This window comes from Miscanthus floridulus, chromosome 18 (genome assembly GCF_019320115.1).
Source record: "Miscanthus floridulus cultivar M001 chromosome 18, ASM1932011v1, whole genome shotgun sequence".
In the NCBI taxonomy this organism is placed as follows: Eukaryota; Viridiplantae; Streptophyta; class Magnoliopsida; order Poales; family Poaceae; genus Miscanthus; species Miscanthus floridulus.
In genome coordinates, this window is record NC_089597.1 from 51,648,952 (window position 1) to 51,671,621 (window position 22,670).

The window sequence follows — 22,670 nt, forward strand, 5'->3', positions numbered from 1 at the left end:
AAGGTGAAACCTTCAGTCCCGGGTCATCGAGCCGGGACTAAAGAGGGATCTTTAGTCCTGGTTGGTGTTACCAACCGGGACTAAAGACCCTTCAGCCGAGCAAACCTGACGCACCCTTTAGTCCCGGTTGGTAACCCCAACCGGGACTAAAGGTTTCTTTTCTTTTTCTTTTTTTTTGTTTAATTTGTTTTCAGTTCAGTTACACATATTTGTTTAATATATAATATGTTTTTATGTACGTATTCTACGCTGTTAATATAAATACACGCAGGCATATAATTACATCTAATTCTCGTCTTGAGCATTATTATATTCGAATAAAGTATGAAACTATATATATTATAGATATATATATATATATACAACACTTTCATAATCTTGTTCTCGAAAATAACAATATCAATAAACATTTAATTTACATCATTAGTTCCTTAGATCAAAGTAGAACTCGCCGTTGGGATTTAGCACTTTTTCTAGAAGATATCCTGCTATTGACTCTTGAACTGCTTTCAGATGGTCTTTTTGCATGACCCTTCGTTTCAACCATTCAGTCTTGCATTTGAAATAAAAGGAAAAGTATTAATACATATATATATATATATATTCATTTAAAAATAAATAAAAAATTGATATATACATACTCTGAGGACATCTTCAGGAGTTCTTCTTATGTATGCAGTGATAAATTCACAAACATAGTATCCACACAAGTTATTACCTGGTTCCTGCCGCAAACACCACTGTACGAGAAGAAGATTATTCTCATCATCTCACACGTAAATTGAAGTACGATATAGTAATTAAACACGTGGGGAAGTATATATAGTACTACTTACTGGTATTTCAACTACATTAAGTGGTGCCTTGCAATCCTTGCGGTGTTGCCGAATAAACTCTTTCCAAACCCTGTGCGACCAATAATGTACGATCGTTAATAAATTATGGCAAAGTCTATTTAATAATAGTTGTGCGCGAGAGATCGAAATTACCCCTGGATAATGTCTATCATATCTTGGTATTGTGCTCGCTCTTTTCTCAATGAGTCCAAGATTACTAACTGACTTGAGTTTAACTCAATGACAATGAGTATCCAGTGAAACCTGCATTGGTTTATACACACACGTACATGCATATAAGTTGTATTGATATTACATAAAATGTGTAGACTATATTATTATTAACACTTACTCAAAGTTATACGGGAAAAGTATTATTGTCTTGTCGTGCTGCTTCACGAAGAACTTCATGATATTCGTCTGTGCTTCAGATACCCAGTGGCCCTTGACAATAATATCGGTTTTGAATACGATATAAGGATCAATGAAGCCAACACTGGTATCTTGTATTCTATGGAGCTCTGACATCTGGAATCTGTATATAAATATAAGTTACATGTGAGGATAATTATATACACGTACGCATGGAAGTGAGTTTATTAAATAAAAGTAAGAATCACTTACAAACAAAAGGAGCTAATGATTGATTTGTCCAGAGCGTCCAAGTGGAATAGTTGATGCAATTCTTCGAAACTAATATGTAAGATGTCATCTCCACGGAAGTAATGATGGTCTCTAAATCTGACAAAGATCCACTGCTCACCCCTGCCACACGCCTGCATGTACCACTTGTTGAGCAAGTACATTTGCGTACCCAATTCATTCAGAGCCGCAGGGTTGTACAGACTTTTGCCAAATTTATAAGTCTTCCAGGTATCAACTTCCAGGTTCTGGATTGGAGCTTTGCTCGTCACTTGATCCAAGGTTAAACCAGTTTGTTCAAAAAAATCATTAAGGTCTTGAACCGACACTTCTCCAGAGTTGTCTGGTCGATAGACTTCTATGTTGGAACCATATTGATTAGCAACAACAAGATTTTGCATTGGTTGCTTCTGTTGTCTGAGCTGTGGGACATCCTTCCTTGATGCTCTTTTCCTTTTCTTATGTGCATCATGTGACTTCACGAGGGACCCGTCATAGTCTGATAGTGGCGGTGGCTTACGAACTTCAAGCATCTTTTTCTTGTGAGCTTCGACCTTCTGCCTCAGCTGATCTCATGGTATGTAAAAGTATGACTTCTCCTTAAGCTTCGCTTGTCTCTGCTTTTGGATATCTATAAAAAAATCTTTCACTTTTTTGCCTTCTTCAGCTGCTATTTGCTCTTCAGTCTTTTCAGGAAGTATTTCTTGATAAATAACTCTTTTTTTGGGTCTTCTTTGCTGCCGGGACCTTAGACGTCTTTGTAGTGCGTCGCTGTGGAGGTGGTGGGGGCGGTGTTGGAGACCGGCGTGGAGGCGATGAGGCCGGTGTTGGAGTCCGGCGTGGAGGCGTTGGAGATCGTTGTGGAGGCGGTGGGGCCGGTGTAGGAGTTGGAGATCATTGTGGAGGCGATGGGGCCAGTGTAGGAGTTGGAGATCGCCGTGGGGATGAAGTCGTCTTGCCCCCCGCGACGCTGTGATGAGATGGGGAATGAATGATTGGGCTAGGCTGGGGGAAGACCCTGCTACAAAAACAAGTTGTAGTTAATTATTTTTGAAGCCAATATAAAATTAATGGAAAAATAATATTTCATTCACTATCATTCGTACCTAGGGTGAGGTAGAGGAAGCGATGGCGCCCCAGGAATGATGATGAAGCGTTTGCGCCATTGAATAAATGTCTTCTCTACTTCTCCTAGTGTCTTCTCCCCATCACCGCCTTCAATGTCAAGAGGAACATTGCTGTAACCTTTGAGCACTCTATCGACCGAGACGCTAGCATATCCAGGTTGAATAACTGACCCATGGATTCTTGGTGTCTTCGTTCGGTCTATTGGAGATACAACCCCGACAGCCACCATGATTGATGCATTATTACCATCTGGAATGTGCAGCTCACATGTTGTTAGAGGCTCGGTAATGTCATCAATAGGGAAGCACAACCCAGCATCACCTTGAATAATTGGCAGCTCCATGGAAGCACAACTGCTTTTCATCTGACCAACGGGGCTAATGGTGACTCCCGGCGTCGATTGCATCTGACTCATTGCTAGCTGCACTTGCCTCTTGATCTCCTCCTGCATTCTTGCCTCAAGAGATTTTTCTCGTTCACGTGATTCAAGCAATGCTTGTCGTGACTCATTAACAAATTGCTCCAATACACGGATTCGGTCTGTCTCCTCATCCTTCTTTCTCTGGCGGCTTCTATAGGTATCCCTGTCTGCTGGGAATGCTTGTAGCCACGGAACCACCCCATAGCCTCTTGTTCGACCACCATGTTCGGAATTCTCTAGGGCATATGTCAATTCATCCTTTTCTCTGTTGGGCTTGAAAACACCACTATCAGCTTCTTCCCTAGCACAAGCTAGTCTCTGTGTTGCTCTCTCAATTTTTTGGCCGAAAATTAGCTTGCCAGTGTCTGGGTCTAGGCTTCCCCCATGAGCATAGAACCAATTCTTCGCGCGTTGAGGCCAGTTCTTCTCTATTGTTTCAGGTATGATTCCCTTGGCAGTAATCTCTGCTTCTAGGTTCTACCACTTGGGAATAGCACTCCTATAACCACCTGATCCCATGCGATGATGGTATTGCTTCTGTCGGGCATTCTGCTGATTCCTCATCACACGTTCCTCACTCTCTTGAGATGTCTTGTATTGTACGAAGTCATCCCAATGGGACTCCAACTTGACAAATGCCTTAGCATTGAAATTTGGTGTTTCATTCTTCAAGATAAACTTTTTATACAATGTCTTCTTCCAACTCTGGAATAATGTTGCCATCTTCTTCATTGTCCAATCCCTCACTAGCTCCTTCAAAGCATCATCTGCTTGTAATGTGAAATGCTGAGTGATATCTCTCCAAGCTAGGTTCTTGTCACGATCAGATACAAAACTAACATTAGGAGCGGATATCTTCTGCTTCCATTCACGAGCACTAACTGGGATCCTATCCCTTATAATGAACCCACATTGATTGACATATGTCTAAGCATGTGGTCCCAATGGTTTGCCGGTGTCAGTATCGAATTCTGATATTATGAAACGGCCCTCTAATGGCTTTTTTGGCCCTCGGACTTTCCTACTCTTGCCGGTGGTTGATGTAGATCCAGAGACCGGCTACATGAGTAGAAACACAACGATTAACAACAAATATACGTACGCATGCATCTATAAGAGATGATAGATAATCGAATATACCTCGCCAGTATTTTCTTGCGCGATAATTTATTGATCTTCAACCACCGGCATATTCAGGATATCATCATAATCAGCAAAGTACTAACTCGTGTCATCCACATTGGTGCCGGCGTTGATAATATTTGCCATTATGTCATCATTTAAGTTATCATCCGGAGCAGCCATTTGTATCTTCAAGATAACTCATAGATATATAGAATTACTATGGCACATAACATAAGTACATGTGATAACACATATAGAATTACTAAATCCAATTAAATATAATAACACATAATATTTCATAAGGATAAACAATAATAAGGTATAGGCTTTGGAATCGAATAAAAAACACTTTCGATCCAAAAAAACATGGAAATAAGTACATGTATATATACATATAGAATGATACAATTTTCTCTCTCTCTCTCAACACATAGAATAAGTGCATATGTATATATCTCTAGATATGCATGTGATAACACATAGAATGTCTCTCTAGACACAATTTTCTCTCTCTCTCTCAACACATGAAAATAATTAAGTACATGTATATATACACATAGAAATAATTAAGTACATATATATATGTATACATATAGAATCTCTAGATAGAATTAATTACTAAATCTAATTAAACCTAACATATATACATAGATAGAATTTTACTAAATCAAAATTAAATCTAACACATATAGAGAGAGAGATAGAATAATAATTACTAAATATATCAAAAACTATAATAAAAACTATCTAAAAAACTATCTAAATAAAGTAATAATTAAATTTTAATACATTTAAATCTAATTAACATATATAAAAAACTATCTAAAAACTAAGAATAAACTACTAATTAAATTTTAATACATTTAAATCTAACATATATAGAGAGAGATAGAATAATAATTACTAAATATATCAAAAACTATAATAAAAACTATCTAAATAAAGTAATAATTAAATTTTAATACATTTAAATCTAATTAACATATATAAAAAACTATCTAAAAACTATGAATAAACTACTAATTAAATTTTAATACATTTAAATCTAACATATATATCAAACACTACCTAAAAAAAACTATCTAAAAACTATCTAAAAAACTATCTAAATAAAACAGGCTATGGATGCATGCATGGTGGCTGGGCATGCTGGTCGGCCACGGGGCCGAGCAGAGCCGCGCGAGGACGACGTACGGTGGAGAATCGACGGCCGCCGGGCGGGGCTCGACGACGACGGCGGCGCGGGCGCGGTAGAGACGACGATCGAGGCCGGGCGGGGGTAGACGACGACGGCGGCGCGCGCGGGTGCTATAGAGACGACGAGATCGATTCTAGATCGAAAAGTAGAAGATGAACTGGTCGATATATATAGGTCGGGACCCTTTAGTCCCGGTTGGTAACACCAACCGGGACTAAAGATCTTTTAGTCCCGGCTGGTAAGCCGAACCGGGACTAAAGGTCCAACCCTTTAGTCCCGGCTTGGCTTACCAGCCGGGACTAAATGTATTTTTGGGCGGGCAACTCCGCCCACCCTTTAGTACCGGTTCCTAGCCTGGGCCGGGACTGAAGGCCTGAAATTTTTACAGCCCGCCAAAGTGTTGTTTTTTCATTAAGGATTGTAGATCTTGATGAGCTGCTCAAATGAGACACTAAATGACCTCAGATAAAAAATCTCTGAATACCAAGTTTGATCATCTCAGCAAGATTTACAATTGTTACATAGCTCATTTTTCCATTTGAGAAAGTTTTATCAAACACTAGTCACAAATCCTTGATTCTCATATTGACTTTCTAAAACTATGTCACACACTTGTGAAATTTGAACTACATTTTATTCAAACTTTCTCAAATAAAAAATGGCCTATATAAGGATTGTATATCTTGATGAGCTGAACAAACTTGGTATTCAAAACTTTTCAATTGGAGACAATCTAGGGTTCCGAAAACTAGTTTGTAGGCGTCGAAATTCAAAAATCACAAATTTGAACCGTCCAAACTATCTCAAATGGAAAGTTGACCAAAACAACAATTGTATATCTTGATGATTTTAACAAACTTGGTACTCAAAACTTTTCAATTTGAAGTCATTTAGAGTTCAGAATACTAGAGTCAAAGTGTTGTTTTTTCATTTGACCAAATTTGACTTGGTCAAACTTGCTCAAATGAGACACTAAATGACCTCAGATGAAAAATCTCTGAATACCAAGTTTGATCATCTCAGCAAGATCTACAATTGTTACATAGCTCATTTTTCCATTTGAGAAAGTTTTATCAAACACTAGTCACAAATCCTTGATTCTCATATAGACTTTCTAAAACTATGTCACACACTTGTGAAATTTGAACTACATTTTGTTCAAACTTTCTCAAATGAAAAAATGGCCTATATAAGGATTGTATATCTTGATGAGCTGAACAAACTTGGTATTCAAAACTTTTCAATTGGAGACAATCTAGGATTTGCATCGTTGTATCATGCGGGCACAATAGTGAATTTTTTCTTGACGTATGACCCTTGGTTATGATCTTGTCATAACCATGGAGTGTCTTCATCATTTAACATGATGCTTGGATCTTTCTTCACTATGAAGGGTGGAATTCGGACATTTCTTTCATAATCTTCTGATATGTCTGACTTGTCTTCAATTTCCACTATATTTATTTTCCCAGAAAAAACTATGTGGTGCTTTGGCTCATTGATCATTGAGTTGATGTCTTCGTTTTTTCCTCTCTTTGATTTTGTAGACATGTCTTTCACATAGAACATCTAACTCACATCGGCAGCAAGGACAAATGGTTCGTCTTTGTACCCAATATTGTTGAGGTCCACTGTTGTCATTCCATACTCTTTGTCGACTGTTACCTCTCCTCCGGTCAGCTTCACCCATTGGCACCGGAACAAAGGGACTTTAAAATTAGGTGCGTAGTCTAGTTCCCATATATCTTCTATGCGGCCATAATATGTTTGTATATTCCCATTTGGATCTGTGCCATCTATGCGAACACCACTATTTTGATTGGTGCTCCTTTTATCTTGGGCAACTGTGTAAAATGTATTCCCATTTATCTCATACCCTTGGTACGTGAGGATATGCCATGATGGTTGCCTAGCCAACAAATACAGTTGCTCATCAATATTGTCATCGCCTTGACATTCTTTTCGCAACCAACCACTGAAACTTTCCATGTGCTGACGCCTAATCCAAGCTTTAGTCTTCCCTGGAAACTTGGATCGTAAGAACTTATGTATCTCGATGTACGGATGCACCAATGATGAGTTCTGAAGAACTGTGTAGTGTGCTTTATTGAAATAATCGTCTTCCATGCCAATATATGTTTTCTTCCCTAAAGTTCCTTTACCACTGAGTCTCCCCTCGTGTCGCAATTCGAGAACGCCAATCGGGGTAAGGTCAGGAATAAAGTCAACACAGAACTCAATGACCTCCTCTGTTCCATAGCCCTGGGCGATGCTTCCTTCAGGCTTAGAACAGACTTTCACATATTTCTTCAAGACTCCCATAAACCTCTCGAAGGGGAACATGTTATGTAAGAACACAGGTCCAAGAATACTAATCTCCTTCACCAAATGAACTAGGAGGCGTGTCATGATATTAAAGAAGGATGGAGGGAACACCAACTCAAAGCTGACAAGACATTGAACCACATCATTCTGTAGAGTAGCTAGTTCCACTGGATTGAATGCCTTCTGAGAAATTGCATTGAGGAATGCACATAGCTTCACGGTGGCTAGACGTACATGTGGAGGTAGAATTCCTCTTAAAGCAACTGGAAGCAATTGCGTCATAAGCACGTGGCAGTCATGGGACTTTAAGTTTAGGAATTTCTTCTTTGGCACATTTATTATACCCTTTATATTGGAGGAGAATCCCGATGGGACCTTGATGCTGCTTAGACATTTGAACATGCTGTCCCTCTCTTCTTTGCTAAGCGTGTAGCTAGCAGGACTTAAGTAATGACATCCATCATTTGTCTTCTCTGGATGAAGGTTGTCTCGTTCTTTCATGCCCTGTAAGTCCTGGCGTGCTTCAAGTGAATCCTTTGGCTTCCCGTACACACCCATAAATCCTAACAGGTTCACACAAAGATTCTTTGTCAAGTGCATCACGTCAATTGCGTTGCGGACCTCTAGGACTTGCTAATAGGGTAGCTCCCAAAAGATGGACTTCTTCTTCCACATGGGTGCGTGTCCCTTAGCATCTTTGGGAATAGATTCGCTGCCTTGTCCCTTTCCAAATACTACTTTCACATCCTTGACCATTGCGAGTACATCTTCTCTAGTTCGGTTATGAGGCTTCTTCCGGTGGACTGGCTTACCTTTAAAATGCTTACCTTTCTTTCTTACTTGGTGATTCAAAGGAAGGAATCGACGATGACCAAGGTACATGACCTTTCGACATCTTTTCAAATATATACTGTCAAGGTCATCAAAACAATGTGTGCATGCATTATATCCTTTGTTTGTCTGACCTGAAAGATTACTTAAAGCAGGCCAATCATTGATCGTTACGAACAACATTGCTCGTAGGTCAAAGTGTTCTTGTTTGTACTCATCCCAGATATGTACACCTGGTTTGTTCCATAAAACTAGAAGTTCTTCAACTAATGGCTTCAGATAGACATCAATGTCGTTGCTAGGTTGCCTCGGACCTTGGATGAGGATCGGCATCATAATGAACTTCCGCTTCATGCATAACCATGGAGGAAGGTTGTAGATACATAGAGTAACTGGCCAAGTGCTATGACTAGTGCTCTGCTCCCCAAAAGGATTCATACCATCTGTACTTAAGGCGAACCTTAAGTTTCTAGCCTCATTTGCAAACTCTGGAACTATCGCTCTCCACTGGGACCCATCAGCTGGGTGTCTCAGCATATTGTCTACCTTATGGTCTTCTTTATGCCACCGCAACAACTTTGCATGGTCTTTATTTCTGAACAAACGTTTTATGCGTGGTATTATAGGAGCATACCACATAACCTTGGCAGGGATTTTCTTTCTAGGACGTTGTTCACCCTCGACGTCACCAGGATCATCGCGCCTGATCTTATACTGCGCTGCTTTACATACCGGGCATTCATCCAAATTCTCGTATTCATTACCATGGTAGAGGATGCAGTCATTAGGACATGCATGTATCTTCTGGATTTTTAATCCCAAAGGGCAGACAACCTTTTTTGCTTCGTACGTAGTGGTAGGCAATTCATTTGGCTTCGGAAGCATCTTCTTTATGAGGTTCAATAAATTCCTAAATGTCTTGTCGGATATACCATTCTTTGCCTTCCACTGTAGCAATTCCAGTGTTGTACCCAGTTTTTTTTGCCCCTCTTCGGCCGTCGGGTATAGCAACTTCCTATGATCCTCAAGCATGCGCTCGAACTTAACTTTCTCTTTTTCACTTTCGCATTCTTGTTGTGCATCACGAATGGCATCGCCAAGAGCATCACCGAGATCATCTTCTGCCGCTACCTCTTCTTCATCTCTCCCCATTGTAGTATCATCAAAGGCAGCATACTGAGCAATAATGTCATCATGTCTAAATCTTCTCCTTCACCTTCTTCCATCATGACCCCGCTTTCTCCATGCTTAGTCCAACATATATAGTTTGACATGAAATCTGACTTAAGCAAATGTGAATGAAGACTCATTGAGCTTGAATATTCCTTTAAATTCTTACATATGGCACATGGACAGCACATGAAACCATCCTGCTTATTTGCCTCGGCCACACCTAAGAAATAGTGCACGCCCTCAATAAAGTCTTGGGAGCGGCGATCGGCATTATACATCCAATAGCGTGACATAATCTGCATTACACGACAAATTATGAAAACCTTGAACATAATTAAGTATTTTATTACACAACATAGATGACACACATACGGTTGATTAATTAACTAAGCCTGGCTACAACGTAAGCAATCCCAACTATCACTAAACAAACTAAAACTACAATGCACTTCAGTAACATAATTATTTCGTGATCGTACGCAACTAAAACAGACAAATCATTCTTCTATTGAATATCAATAAGCTTCTCCTGCTGGCTCACTGCCTCATCATCAGCAGTCGCTACCTCAAGCGCACCCAAATTCTGCACGTATGTATCATAATCTTCCTCCCAGTACCAACCATCGCATCCATTGCCCTCCCACTGAAATTAAAGCCAAAAAATATTTAGTCAAAAATATTCAAGAAAAGTAGGTCAATTAGCCATAATTATAAAATGCGTAAGAAACTCACATCGCGATCCAGGCACTTAGAAAACACGACCCTTGTTGGGTCCCTGTCTCTTGACTCGGTATTCCATCACAATCTTCTGCTTACACTTGCCGCAGATAATGAGAGAGAGTTTTGGCCTCAGTCGTTTCGCAACCGAACGAGAGGCCGAGGATCCGGTACCAGTTGTCATCTACTTTCTATACTTATTTTTGCAAACTAGTGTAAATTTCATATTTTCTAAAATGATATATTTAAACAAAACTAGTACGGATTTCACATGTTTCAATAAATAACCATCCGTACTAGTTGACCTTGCTTACGTGATCATCTCGGCCAGCATTTCTCCACCGGACGGCATCGTACTTGGCCAAGGAAGAGCTTCAATTCTACGAGAAAGGGAACACGGTCTTCCACGACCGTTGCCGCTCTCCCTCATAGAATCAAAGTTCCTCCTTGACGTCCGTTACCGCTCGGCAGAGAACATGTTGGCCGAGCTGAACACGGTCCGCAAGTTCAACTAGTACGGATTTTCTATAATTTTCTAACTATTTACTAAGTTTTTTATTTCATGGAAAATTTAATTCTAAAAAAAGGCATGATTTCTAAGTAGTTTATTTCATGGAAAAAATAATTCTAAGTGACCTGCTCGATATCGGCGAGCTCGCGGGCGTTTAGGTTGCCGAGGATAGTAACATTTGTAGATGACATTTGTAGGTCTGAAGTTATCAAATATCCATCAAATTATAGCTCAAAAACATGTTTCAATAAATAACCATCCGTACTAGTTGACCTTGCTTACGTGATTAACTCGGCGAGCATTTCTCCACCGGACGGCACCGTACTTGGCCAAGGAAGAGCTCCGATTCTACGAGAAAGGGAACATGGTCTTCCACGACCGTTGCCGCTCTCCCTCATAGAATCAAAGCTCCTCCTTGACGTCCGTTACCGCTCGACAGAGAACATGCTCGCCGAGCTGAACACGGTCCGCAAGTTCAACTAGTACGGATTTTCTACAATTTTCTAACTATTTTCTAAGTTTTTCATTTCATGGAAAATTTAATTCTAAAAAATAAAAGGCATGATTTCTAAGTATTTCATTTCATGGAAAAAATAATTCTAAGTGACCTGCTCGATATCGGCGAGCTCGTGGGCGTTTAGGTTGCCGAGGATAGTAACATTTGTAGATGACATTTGTAGGTCTGAAGTTATCAAATATCCATCAAATTATAGCTCAAAAACATGTTTCAATAAATAACCATCCATACTAGTTGACCTTGCTTACGTGATCATCTCGGCGAGCATTTCTCCACCGGACGGCACCGTACTTGGCCAAGGAAGAGCTCCGATTCTACGAGAAAGGGAATACGGTCTTCCACGACCGTTGCCGCTCTCCCTCATAGAATCAAAGCTCCTCCTTGACGTCCGTTACCGCTCGGCAGAGAACATGCTTGCCGAGCTGAACACGGTCCGCAAGTTCAACTAGTACGGATTTTCTACAATTTTCTAACAATTTTCTAAGTTTTTCATTTCATGGAAAAATTAATTCTAAGATCACGTAAGCCACCGGGGACGAGGATGGCGCGTGCTCCAGCGAGGACGAGCGAGGCGTGATTTTGATGAACTAATTTAACTTTTGTTTATCCAAACATATATGCAAATCATCATGTGATTTTGAGCTAAAAATGACATATAAAATCATAATAAAGTCCAACATATAAAGTTACACATGCATCTACATCGCAAAATGAGATAAGCTACTGATAAAACATAAGAGGATTAAGTTTGTTACCTCCAAAATCAAAGAGCAACACCAATGGAGGGGGAGAGAGCAAGCTGAAGAACAGAGGCAGTGAGTTTGAATGGAATGGCTCGGGCTCGGGGAGGAAGAAATGAGTTGAAAGTATATTACTAAGATTACAAACCATACCAGTAAATTCAGAAACACCTAATCTGTGTTTGAAAGCTATGCACAGAAGATTGGCTTTCTGCTCATGATCTGTTACAATAGTGCCATCTGTATTACAAAGGGAGACAATGAAATTTCTTTTGTGAGATATTGTTGCCATAGTGTGAAAGAAATGAGTATTCTCATCCCCAAGTTGGACCCATCTCACACTATTTCTTTGCTTCCAGCAAGCTCTTTTGGACTCCAACAGAGTGGTTAGTTGGGTTTTGACTAAGATTCTTAAGGCAGATTCAAGTCTAGATAGGGGCCTTTGATCATCTAGGCCATCCAATAGAAGCAAGACCCAATCGTAATTATAGATGTGTTTACTCAAATTTACAGTTTCTTACTCCAAGTATTAAGGCCTGCTCTAACCTGTTTTAACCTTGCTGACAGATTTTTAGCTGCATTGGCAAAGAAGGGGGAGCTGTTCCAATGAAGATTCACTGCTTTTAGGAAGCCTGGATGATCAACCCTGAAATTTTCAAACCTAAACATTTTAGATTTGGGAATACTACTTCCTATGTGAAGCACATAGGGTATATGATCAGATATAGGCCTTGGAAGACGTTGTACAAATGTTGCAGGGAAGGAGAGTGTCCAAGTAGAAGAGGTGAATACCCAGTCTAATTTCACCAGAAGAGGATCAGTTTGCATATTACTCCATGTATAATTTCTGCCACTGAATGGTATATTAACAAGATCTAAATCAGAAATGAGCTCATGGAACATGTTCATTTCAGTGATGTCACCACCAGGCTTATTTACATTTCCTGGGTTCCTAATAAGTTTAAAATCACCTCCAAGGGCCCGGTCCTCAAATTTAGAATAGTCCAGGTTCATGAGCCATGTAACAAATCCCTGTTTCTTCAAAGAGTTGGCAGGACCATAAATGTTTGTAACAAAAAAAAGTTTTGCTGTCAAGCCTGCAAAACAATCTAACTGTGACTGCATAAGAGTTAGCTTGTACAACACTGCCATCAAAGAGATTACTATTCCAGACAATGAGGAGACCGCTTGAAGCACCAACAAAGGGGGAGAAGGCAAATTTATCCAAGTTTTTATGACAAAATTTTTTGATGTAGAAACTGTTAAGCTCTCTTTTTTGATTTCTTGTAAACAGAGAACATGGCAAGCACTTTCATTGATTTTGTCTCTCATTGCATCCCATTTCTCTTGACAATTGATTCTCCTACTGTTCAAAAAAGAATCTTACTAAATCTATTATTATTATTACCGTCCATTAAAACCATGCAGGGGAATTTTCATATGTTTGAGCAACAAAGTGCCAAATAAGTGGGGACAATTAGGATTCAGATGAGAAATGCAAACATTTAGGCAGCTAGCATTCTGAACATTGAGATCAACATCTAAACAATGATAGTAAATAGAAACATGACTAGCATCACCATTAAGAGAACATAACATAGAAACATAGTCTGAACAAGAGCTCCAAGAGGTGTGTGAGACACCAAGTATAGCGATATAGTTTCTTATTTAGCCAGTACACACACTGGACTGAGGAGCTAGAGCAACTAACAAAAGTACTATGCAGCATCCCTAGGACTAGCTAGTGCACTGATAGCCATAGCAGAGAGATTATTCATCTAAATCATCTTTCTCCAAGAGTGCAGCGAAACAATCTCAGACTGAATCTGGAAGAAGCCTTGACCAATGCCTTCATGGATCTCTCTTAGGAGATGAGGAGCAACATTCTTGTCAGGAGATGGAATCATGGCAAGGGGCACTGGTTCACCAACATCTGCAACAGTCTCCTTAAACTTTGGGGGGGGGGGGGGGGGGGGGGGGGGGGGGGGGCTATGGGGGTTGGGGGTGCAGAGGCCCCACTATAACAAAAGCCTCTTCATCCTGAAGTTCAGTCACATTCTCCTTTAGAACAAAACATGGAACTGTCCAAAGATCTTCCTTTCTGAGGGAGGCCGGTGTCCACTTTTATAGAGTCAGAGATCTTAGCATCATCATTAAGATAGCCTTTAGCTACAACCCTAGCAAGGTTCTCTGTATCATGCCAATGTACTAAAATGCCAAAACATGAAACTGCCTTAGCAATAACAACTGCATTCTTTAGGTCCTCAGGAAAACCATCTAGTAACACCCAGACAACACGATCCAAATCAAGGGGCGTGCATTTTTAGCTTCATCGTGTTTGATGATTGACATGGCATAGTTTCCAAATCTGAACACGAGACCAAGGAACCTCTCCCTCTCAAGTGAACTACTAAATCTGACATAAGCATCTCCTAAAGCACATGGCTGGATTTCAATAGTGCGGACCTGATGGACATCGTGGAAGAAGGTACGAAGTGTAGTCTTGAGATGCTCAAAATCCTCCTTGTGGACCGGCGGTTGAAGATTGATGATCGCCAGGTCTTCATTGTAGAGGGTGTAGCACCCGGTCACGCACACTTCATGGCGAAGCGGTGGACAGAGCACCGGATCCTCAAGCGTGAAGCCAGTGGGCACGTGCGGAAGCGGATCAACCACCCAGTTGGCCATGGGAGCGCTAGGGTTTTCTGCAGGGAGTGGCATGGCGGTGGACTGGGGGGGGGGGGGGGGAGGAGTCGAGATTGGGGGGTTCAACAGTGTATATATGCTCCTTACGCGCTCCTTTGTCTTCCTAACGGGAAACCAGCCGATAACGCCGCTGATTACGCTGCTTAGAAAGGCAAACAGAGGATACGTGTCCGTAATTAAAGCAATGATTGCAGCGGACCGGTTGCGTGCAATCTCTCTTAGAATGGCATGGACCTAGACAATTCAAGTAGGTTGGCGCTGTAGTTATTGGGCTCTAGATTGGGCCGAACGAAAATCCAGGGAAGAGCCCGTTGAGTTTGAATTCAAAACTTTGGCCTCCCTAGGCATCAATGTTTCCTGAGATTTCGCCGGCTTCACAGTCGTGAGTTGATTTTTGATTTTTTATACTACAAAGGGAAGAGGGGAAGGAGTAAGAGAACGACTAAATTCAATGTCTAGAAAAAATAGCAATATATACTTATGCCATCATAAGAGGCAAAGTTTAAATATATACCCCATTTGGCATAGCGCCACCACTGGCTCCTGGTGCTTTTTGAGACATTTTGTACCAAACGAGGTAAAATAGAACAGCTCCCCCCAAAGAGTCCCTCAAATCCTACCCTTACAGAATTTTGGGCTGAGATGAGCCAAAAATAGTGGCTTCACCTGGCTCCAACCCACGCCTATGGGCCTCATTAAGTATTGATGTCAGATTTCCCCCACCGTGCGTGAGGAAGGGCAAAACACAACTCCCCATCGGCCATCAAGGCAAGGCGCGCGGCGGCCACCGTGGCGCGAATGGGGCACAACCATATGGAAAGCGCTAGGGTACGTGGCCGCTGCAATGGGCACGTGGGTCGTCCGAGAGGGCGCGTGGCCGCTAGGGAGAGGCACGCGAGCTGCCGAAATTGGGCGCATGGGCCACTGGGAGGGACGAGCGAGGTCGTTTAAGATACTGGAAGAAACTAGACGAGGGAGGTATCGAGAGAAAGAAGAAAGAAGAAAAAAAGTAAGGAAAATAGTGAGGAGTGAAGAGGAGTAAGGGTATTGTAGACATTTTAGCATTTGCAACTACTATAATAAGGTGCTATTTTCTCAAACAGTTCATTAAAATAGCCCTAGCTCCACCTGGGGAGCTGTTCGTGGAGCTAAAGAAGAAAAATAGCTTCACTAGTGAAGTGAAGCCATGCTAAGTGGTACCACATTTAACTGGTGGGTGACACTGATTTGGAATTCACTGTAGTGGTTTAGACCTTGTTTTCAGTATCTTTTACCAGTTAAACCGGCAGAAGGCCACATGACAAAGATGTGGCAACCGAAGGATTAATATGGACCTACTGTGCTAAATTTAAATAAGAGAGATTTTACAATGGTTAAAAAAAAATACTAACCATCTATTGGGAGACATCAATCGGTGTATAAAAATATGACATACCAACATGTGGCTAATCGTATAGAGTTTAAACTAATTTACATAATGTACAATTCATTAGCTTAGATCGTAGAGAAACGGTCAAAGTTTTGTGCCTCATCACGCCGGACGGGATGGAAAGCACGCCAAAATGGTCCTCACCAAGTTCAAGCCCCTTTGCCAACGAAGTCAAACAAGACTGCACCATTCGTTGCACTGCTTCTTTGTAGTCTGTAGTCTCTACAAGCTGCCTGCCTGCCTATATATGTGCTGTTGCTCCATCCCTAATCACACAAACATTTCATCACTCTCAAGAGCAGCTAGCTAGCTATATACAGTTTACGGCTACATATAGACTATAGTCTCTTTCTTGGCCCTACTCACAGCTCAATTTATAAACCATGGCGTCCCAGGCCATCCAGAGCCACCGCGTTGGTGCAGATGTCATCACCGGAGACGCCGCGTGCAGAAAGAAGTCCATTGAGCTGCTGGAGGAGCTTGGCCTCCCCAAGGGCCTGCTTCCAATGGAGGACATCCAGGAGTTCGGGTACAACCGCGAGACAGGGTTCATGTGGCTGGTGCAGGGGAAGAAGAAGGTCGAGCACACATTCAAGAAGATCAAGCAGACGGTGTCCTATGCCTCCGAGGTGACGGCGTTCGTCGAGAAGGGCAAGCTAATGAAGATCATGGGCGTGAAGACCAAGGAGCTGATGCTCTGGCTCAGCGTCGTCGAGGTCTATGTTCCCGAGGCCTCGCCGGACAAGGTCACCTTCAAAACCGGCACCGGCCTCTCTCACACCTTTGATGCTGCTGCCTTTGCGCTCGGACAGTAATCTAGTTAAGTTAAAAGCACTACGTTGCTGGTGCTGCACGGCCGTGTGTATTTATCTCTTGTTTTGTAACCAAACATGTATGATGTATCGTGTGTGTGAGTTTGTACTGTACTGTGGAGTATTTCGCATTTTTTTGATTCCGTATACAATTCAGTGAATTCTCGTGTTCCCATCGTATATAGAATCTCCGTGTTGGACGAGTATACGATCTGGTTGAATCGGACGGACCATATAATAAGTTAATAACCCCTCGCACCCACGGAACCCCTGACCAAACGCTCGCCTATCGAGCAGCATGGCCGCGCCACCGTCACCACGCAGACCACGCTGGCCGCCGGAACGCATGGACGTGGAAGAGATCCTCCTCCGCCTCCCGACGGACAAACTCGCGTGCCTGCGCCTCGTCCGTGCCGCCCTTGTATGTAAGCGCCGGTGCCGCCTTGTCATTGATCCTGGCTTCCGGCTCCGATTTCACCAGTTCCACTACACGCCCCCATGCTCGGGTTCATCATCTACAGCCATGCACCTTCCACTGCCACCCGCATCTTGCCTACCTCCTCATTCCGCTTTCGCCCTTATGACGCCTGCTGCCGAAGCTAGTCTCCCCTCTGAAAAGTCCTTCCTAGACCACAATCGACCCTGGCTAGGCCATGGCCATCCATCAGCCAACAACAGCCGGCCTTGGGCAAGCCACAGCCGGACACTGGCTAGGCCACACCCGCCCAGCAGCCAGCCACGGCTGGCCACAGGCAGCCAGTAGTCGGCCAGGGCACGACAGCCTCGGCCAACCACAGCTAGGCATGGCCAACCCAGGACGGCCAGCAGCCAGCTGTGGCTGGCTGGATGCGTCAGCAAAGATCAGCTTCCAAGACGTAGTCTGGTATATGGAAGAGATCGCCCAGGAAACCTCGCACGAGCAGGATACGCGGACGCGGAACTGTGCGCATTTTTCCGCGCTGGGGGCTGGGTTTCCCAAGTGCCAAAAGATTTGAAGGTGGGGTTGAGAGTTGGTGGAGATGTTTTTTTCAATCTTGCTAAAAGTACTAGATTGGGACAGTGTTTTAGGAACTCTTGGAGATGCTCTAAGCGCGCAACATGCCCAACATTCTGTTGCTATATAGACATATTATTTTGTATTGTTAAATACTTTAAGTATTTACTCGCAAAAAAATACTCATAACCCTTAGAGAATGGAGATGCTCTAAGCGCGCAACATGCCCAACATTCTGTTGCTATATAGACATATTATTTTAGTATTGTCCCGGTTGAGAATGGAAGTGTTAATGTTATAGTATTTTCCCTTAGAGAATGGAGCTCCTATGTCGATGTTGTAACATTATATTGCTCTTTGATGTTTTAGTTGATTTCCTATTTTCTTATAGACTCAGAGGACGGCTAAAATAAGTATCGAGAAATAATTAGCAAAATTTACTTATGCCACTAAGTTAATCGGCGATTTTTAAATACAGTCGTTATAAAAGGAGAAATTTAAATATATTATAGTGAACCGGTACACTGATTGTGAATTTAGAGTAGTGGACCCTGTTTTCAGTTAAACTGAGACAAGGCTAAATTTAAATAAAAAATTTACCTCAAAAAACAATTAAATAAAAAATTATAATGGTGGAAAAAAAATACTAACAATTTATTGAGAGAAATCGAACGGTGTAAAAAAATGAGGTACCAACTTAGCTACTCGTGTAGAGTTTAAACTAATTTACAAGTAGCTAGATACGTAGAGAAACGGTCAAGTTCGTAGTTCAGCACGCCGGACCTGAAAGCACACCACAATGGTCCTCGTCTAAGTTCAACGTGCTTTGCCAACCAAGTCAAACAAGACTGCATGTACGTTGTCTTGCAGTGCTTCTCATCGGTCTGTAGGCTGTCTGCCTATATATGTGCTGTAGCTCCATCTCCCATCACACAAACACATCATCACTCTCAAGAGCAACCAGCTACAGTTTTACAACGACAGTCTCTTTTCTAGGCGCTACTCACAGCTCCATTTGTAAACCATGGCGTCCCAGGCCATTGAGAGCCACCGCACCAGTGCAGAGGTTGTCACCGGGGACGCCGCGTGCAGGAAGAAGTCCGTTGAGCTGCTGGAGGAGCTCGGCCTCCCCAAGGGCCTGCTTCCAATGGAGGACATCCAGGAGTTTGGGTACGACCGTGACACGGGGTTCTTGTGGCTGGTGCAGGGGAAGAAGAAGGTAGAGCACACCTTCAAGAAGATCAAGCAGACGGTGTCATATGCCTCCGAGGTGACGGCGATCGCCGAGAAGGGCAAGCTGAGGAAGATCACCGGCGTGAAGACCAAGGAGCTGATGCTCTGGCTCAGCGTCGTCGAGGTGTATGTTCCCGAGGCCACCCCGGAGAAGGTGACCTTCAAGACCGGTACCGGCCTCTCGGACACCTTTGATGCCACTGCCTTTGCGTTCGGAGAGTAATCAAGCAATGTAATCAGCAAATTGCGTTGGTTAGCTCGTGAAACATATATATGCCGATCGAGCCATGTGTCATCTCAGTTCAAATTCAAGTACGTTTATATTTTCTAATATATTTATGTTTTCTTTTGTGTGTAAAGTTGCAAACGGAAACATGTATGATGGATGCATCGTGTGTCAAGAGTTTTCGAATATATTTTCGAGTGTTTTCGAATTCGATTCGATATAGAATTCAGTGAAATTTGTCAGTCAGACTCGTATTCCAATCGCATTGCCAATAAAGCCTTTCGGGATTTGAATTTCGGCATAAACCTTGGGTTCTTGGATCCGGTCGCGTTCAGTGAGATCTGTCAGACTCATATTCCCATCATGTCGTCCCTTTCTATAAAATAGCACATTAGCACCGACGGAACCTGCTGACCAAACCCTCGCCTTTGCACTGATCTGATCCGCGGCCAGCGTCGAGCAGCATGGCCGCGCCACCACCACAAAGCCAGCCGCCGGTACTGATGGATGAGCTCGTGGAAGAGATCCTGCTCCGCCTTCTGTCGGACAATCCGGCGCAGCTCGTCCGTGCCGCCCTGGTCTGCAAGCGCTGGTGTCGTTTCGTCACGGATCCCGGCTTCCGGCGCCGATTCCGCGAGTTCCACCGCACGCCCCCCATGCTCGGGCTCATCGTCCGCCGCCGTTCACCTGCCACCACCACCCGCTTCTTGCCCACCTCTTCTTTCTACCCGTATGATGCCGGCTGCCGCACCTGGTCTCCCCTGGACGCCCGGCATGGCTGCATCCTGTTCTACTACAAACCCACCCGGAGTAACCCTGCAAGGAACGAGCTCAACGTTTGGACTCCGGACACCGGTGTGGTGCACAAGCTGCCCAAGCTGTGTCACCCTCTCTGTGCCTATTGGAACGCCGCGTTGCTCTGCGGAACGCTGGGCTGCAACCACATGGAGTGCCCATCAGATGGCCCCTTCACAGTGGTTTTGGTGGGTGGAAATATATTCAGCAGGTTCTCTCATGCTTACGTCTACTCGTCAGAGGCCGATGAGTGGAGCCAGCCAGCCTCTATTGAGGATCCTAGGTATGTTGAGCTACATTGCACTTACAGTGCCCTTGTTGGGAATGCGCTCTACTTCCACCCAAGGTGGAACATTGGAATCCTAGAGTACGATTTGGCCAAGAAAGAACTATCGGTTACCGCCGATATGCAAAGTGTCTACCGTTCTTGTGCTCATGTCAGTGGAGGATGATGGGTTGGGATTCGCCATGGTGCATGATGATTTCTCTCTTTGCATATGGTTGAGGGAGTCTGCTCCGACTCCAAGTGGTGGATGGACATGGACGCGGCATAGAGTTGTTGACCTCAAGAGTTTTCTCCCTGTTTCTGCCCTCGCATCCTCACCTTACATCGTTGCTGCCGCAGATGTTGCCAGTGTTTTTGTCATTAGGGCTGGTCGTGATGATGGCGTCTTGGCTATTGATCTCAAGTCTGGTCAAATAAGGAAGGTATCTGATGCTGATGGCCACATTGTAAATATTATTCCCTATATTAGTTTCTGCACTCCAGGTAATTTCCTCACGTGTCCCAGGCAATCTTGAATTCTGTGATGTTTTAATTTCTATAGGTTTGCCAGTATTTCACTTATTAGTAGCATGCATGGATATGGACAATGGTATATTTGTACAAAAATTGTCATTTTTTAGAGTAAATTATTGCAATATAACATAAAGTTGTGCTAAATTTCCTTTTTGTTATGGATCATTCGATTCGTAAAATTGGTTATATCTATCAAGAAACATGTTCGCCTATTAGGACCTGTTAAGGATGAGCTGGGAGACTAAAATTGCCAGCACCTACATGAACATTGCTAATCAATATGATCTGTCAATTCGGTATAATAACAATACAAGAATTTAGGATGATATATTATGCTAAGTAAACGGAGATGTTTTTCTGATTTTTTTTTAGATGGGAGATGTTTTTCTGAATTATGAGTCAGTCTTCTTCCAATAAAAAAGTGTTGTTGGTTGGTTTTTAAATGATAAGAGATGCATACAATAAGTCAGTATATATTTGCCTGCTTTTTTTCTAAAGCAATTTGTTGGTCTGTGTGTTTGGTTTTACTAGTTCCTCGAGTGCAGATTATTGGTTTGACAACCAATCTATTCATATTTAGAAAATTTGTGTATTTCTGCAGCATTAAGAGCAGCCGCCATCGATGTGGGGCCAACTATGGGTGCTTCTAATAATACATGAAAAAATGGATGGTAATCCTGTATGCTGGCCTTTAGGGTTTCTGTGTTTTGCTGAAGCATCTTGTTTCTCTTAAACTTGTTATCAGATTAATTGTTGGGAACAGGTTTTGACCAGCCTGCCTGTCTATATAAGTGTACATCAGTACTCGCTTTGAACGAATTTCTGAAAAAAAATGTATACTTTGTTTGTTCCAATATCTTATCTAGTTCTCAAAAAAATTATATTCTAAAGAAAGTGTGTCTAATAAATTAAAATCTGAAATGTACGCTCGGTTGTTACATAAAATTAGTTTTATTTGTTTCAACATCTTGTACATATTACATGAAATTGCTTGAAGGTAACCAAGCCTCAATAGCTCCATGTAATAGTTTTGTAATGCTGGATCCTAGAACGAGAACTCAAATTATGCATGGAGAAGTTTTAAAAAAATTACTTATGTTAGCAAACAAATTCGTGCTTTGCAATAAGACAAGGGAAGATGGGGAGGAGTAGAGGATGGTTAAAATAAATGTCTAGAAAAAAAATAGCAAAATATACTTATGACGCCAAGTTCACTGGAGATATTTAAATACAATCTTTATAATCAGCAAAATTTAAATACGTTATGATAACCAGTGCGCCACACTGATTTGGAATTTTTAGTGATTTGGACCCTGTTTTCTGTACCTTTCACCAGTTATTAAACAGGTAGAAGGTGACATGATGACAAAAATGTGGCAGGCGTGAAATTTTACCCTGGTTAAAAAATAATATAATAACCAGTTATTGGGAGACATGGAATGGTGTAAAAATATTAGATACCAACATTCCTACTCGTATAAAATTTAAACTAATTTATAAGTGTTATAAAAT

At 42.2% G+C, this 22,670-nt stretch overlaps 3 protein-coding genes and 1 long non-coding RNA gene across 4 annotated transcripts; 3 read left to right on the forward strand and 1 right to left on the reverse strand.

Annotated features, from left to right (window-relative positions):
• Positions 1 to 638: 638 nt before the first annotated feature.
• Positions 639 to 1,100, reverse strand: LOC136520476 (uncharacterized). Its single transcript, XR_010775248.1, has 3 exons — positions 990 to 1,100; positions 837 to 906; positions 639 to 740 (listed from the first exon to the last, which is right to left on the reverse strand). It is a non-coding gene; the product is annotated as an uncharacterized lncRNA (long non-coding RNA).
• A 15,582-nt stretch (positions 1,101 to 16,682) lies between these two features.
• On the forward strand, positions 16,683 to 17,225 carry LOC136523024 (uncharacterized protein At5g01610-like). The gene has a single exon (XM_066516806.1). The coding sequence runs from the start codon at positions 16,683 to 16,685 to the stop codon at positions 17,112 to 17,114; it is 432 nt and encodes a 143-aa protein (XP_066372903.1). The 3' UTR covers positions 17,115 to 17,225.
• A 1,847-nt stretch (positions 17,226 to 19,072) lies between these two features.
• On the forward strand, positions 19,073 to 19,561 carry LOC136523014 (uncharacterized protein At5g01610-like). Its single transcript, XM_066516797.1, has one exon. It carries the CDS (start codon positions 19,130 to 19,132, stop codon positions 19,559 to 19,561), a length of 432 nt encoding a protein of 143 aa, XP_066372894.1. The 5' UTR covers positions 19,073 to 19,129.
• Positions 19,562 to 20,028: 467 nt separating this feature from the next.
• LOC136523831 (uncharacterized) lies at positions 20,029 to 20,811 on the forward strand. The gene has a single exon (XM_066517376.1). It carries the CDS (start codon positions 20,029 to 20,031, stop codon positions 20,809 to 20,811), a length of 783 nt encoding a protein of 260 aa, XP_066373473.1.
• The last annotated feature ends 1,859 nt before the right edge of the window (positions 20,812 to 22,670 follow it).

Coding starts and splice junctions, on each gene's coding strand:
- LOC136523014 (XM_066516797.1), top strand. CDS start 19,130: ATGGCGTCCCAGGCCATTGAGAGCCACCGCACCAGTGCAGAGGTTGTC.
- LOC136523831 (XM_066517376.1), top strand. CDS start 20,029: ATGGCCGCGCCACCACCACAAAGCCAGCCGCCGGTACTGATGGATGAG.
- LOC136523024 (XM_066516806.1), top strand. CDS start 16,683: ATGGCGTCCCAGGCCATCCAGAGCCACCGCGTTGGTGCAGATGTCATC.